The sequence below is a fragment of the Pelodiscus sinensis genome, chromosome 1 (genome assembly GCF_049634645.1).
Source record: "Pelodiscus sinensis isolate JC-2024 chromosome 1, ASM4963464v1, whole genome shotgun sequence".
Lineage (NCBI taxonomy): Eukaryota > Metazoa > Chordata > Testudines > Trionychidae > Pelodiscus > Pelodiscus sinensis.
Window position 1 is genome coordinate 329,244,002 of NC_134711.1, and position 1,385 is coordinate 329,245,386.

Here is a 1,385-nt window from a genome sequence, read left to right on the forward strand (position 1 = left end):
TCACGAAGCTCTTTGGTTTTCACGCCATAAATGATGGGGTTGAGCATGGGGGGGAATGATGAAATAAAGGTTGGCCAAAAGGGTGTGAACATGGGGGGCGATGCCCTCACCGAATCGGTGGGTCAGGTTGGAGAAGAGGCTGCAACTGTAAGAAATGAACATCACACAGAGGTGAGCAGTGCAGGTGTTGAGGGCTTTCTGGTGGTTTTTCTTGGAGGAGATTCTGAGGACTGCCCTGAGGATCAGACTGTAGGACAGGACAACGAGCATCACATCAAACATGATGACTACAAATGTTATCACTAAGCCGTAAGTCCTGTTAACTGTGATGTTGCCACAAGACATCTTAGCTACAGCCATGTGCTCACAGAATGTATTTGGAATAGTGTGGTTGGCACAGAATGGCAGCCTGCTCAGGAGCATAGGTGCCGGCAAAGTGAAGAAAACAGCTCTTAATAAAGCTACCAGTCCTATCTTAGCTGTCCGTGTGTTGCTGAGGATGATGGCGTATCTCAGAGGGTTACATATGGCCACGTAGCGATCGAAGGCCATTGCCACGAGGATGGCTGAGTACATAATAGAAAGCATGTGAACGAAGAACATCTGGGTGAAGCAGCCTCCCACCGTAATGGCTTTCATATTGAACCAGAATATGCACAGGGCCTTTGGTGTGATGGAGGTAGACATGCCGATGTCTGTGAGGTCCAGCATGCAGAGCAGCAGATACATCGGCTTGTGCAGAGACTGCTCTTTGCCTACAATAAACAGAACCATGAAATTTCCCAAGAGGCTGGTAATGTAGCATGCACAGAAAGGGATGCCGATCCAGATGTGGGCAGCTTCCAGGCCAGGGATGCCCATTAGGATGAATGTTGATGGGTCCGACGGGGTGAGATTGAAAGGTGCCATGAGGTGGTTGATGCATCAGCCAGGGTCAGCAATGCTCACGATGCCTGAGAAGGGAAAAGCAGTGTGAGGAAAGGGGCTACATTCTTCATTACAAATAGTATGATGAACATTTCCGTTGTTAATAATCTAGAAAGGGGACAGAGTAGTTTGCTGACATCATTTGCAGAGGGGAGCAGATTATTTTGGCCACAGTAAAGTCCAGAGAACTCCTCAGAGGAACTAACCAAGCCAGAGAAATGGGCAGCCTGACATGTCGTCATTCAGGCGGGGTCATCCTGCTGGGTTCCTGACAGGTCCTCTACTCTGTCCATGATGATAAACTTTTGGCTGCATTCGTGTGTGCATGCGCTCCCCTGTCTAACGCTGTAACTATGCCCAATTAGTTAACATGACGGACTCTGAGAGAGACCCCAGAGACCAGAAATCAGAGAAGCATCGAAAGCACCCGGCCAAGTTTATTTCCAAGCGACGTACAG

General features: G+C 48.8%; 1 protein-coding gene across 1 annotated transcript; it reads right to left on the reverse strand.

Annotated features, from left to right (window-relative positions):
• LOC102452305 (olfactory receptor 52E2-like) lies at nt 1-909 on the reverse strand. The gene has a single exon (XM_075922260.1). It carries the CDS (start codon nt 907-909, stop codon nt 1-3), a length of 909 nt encoding a protein of 302 aa, XP_075778375.1.
• Nucleotides 910-1,385: the final 476 nt, after the last annotated feature.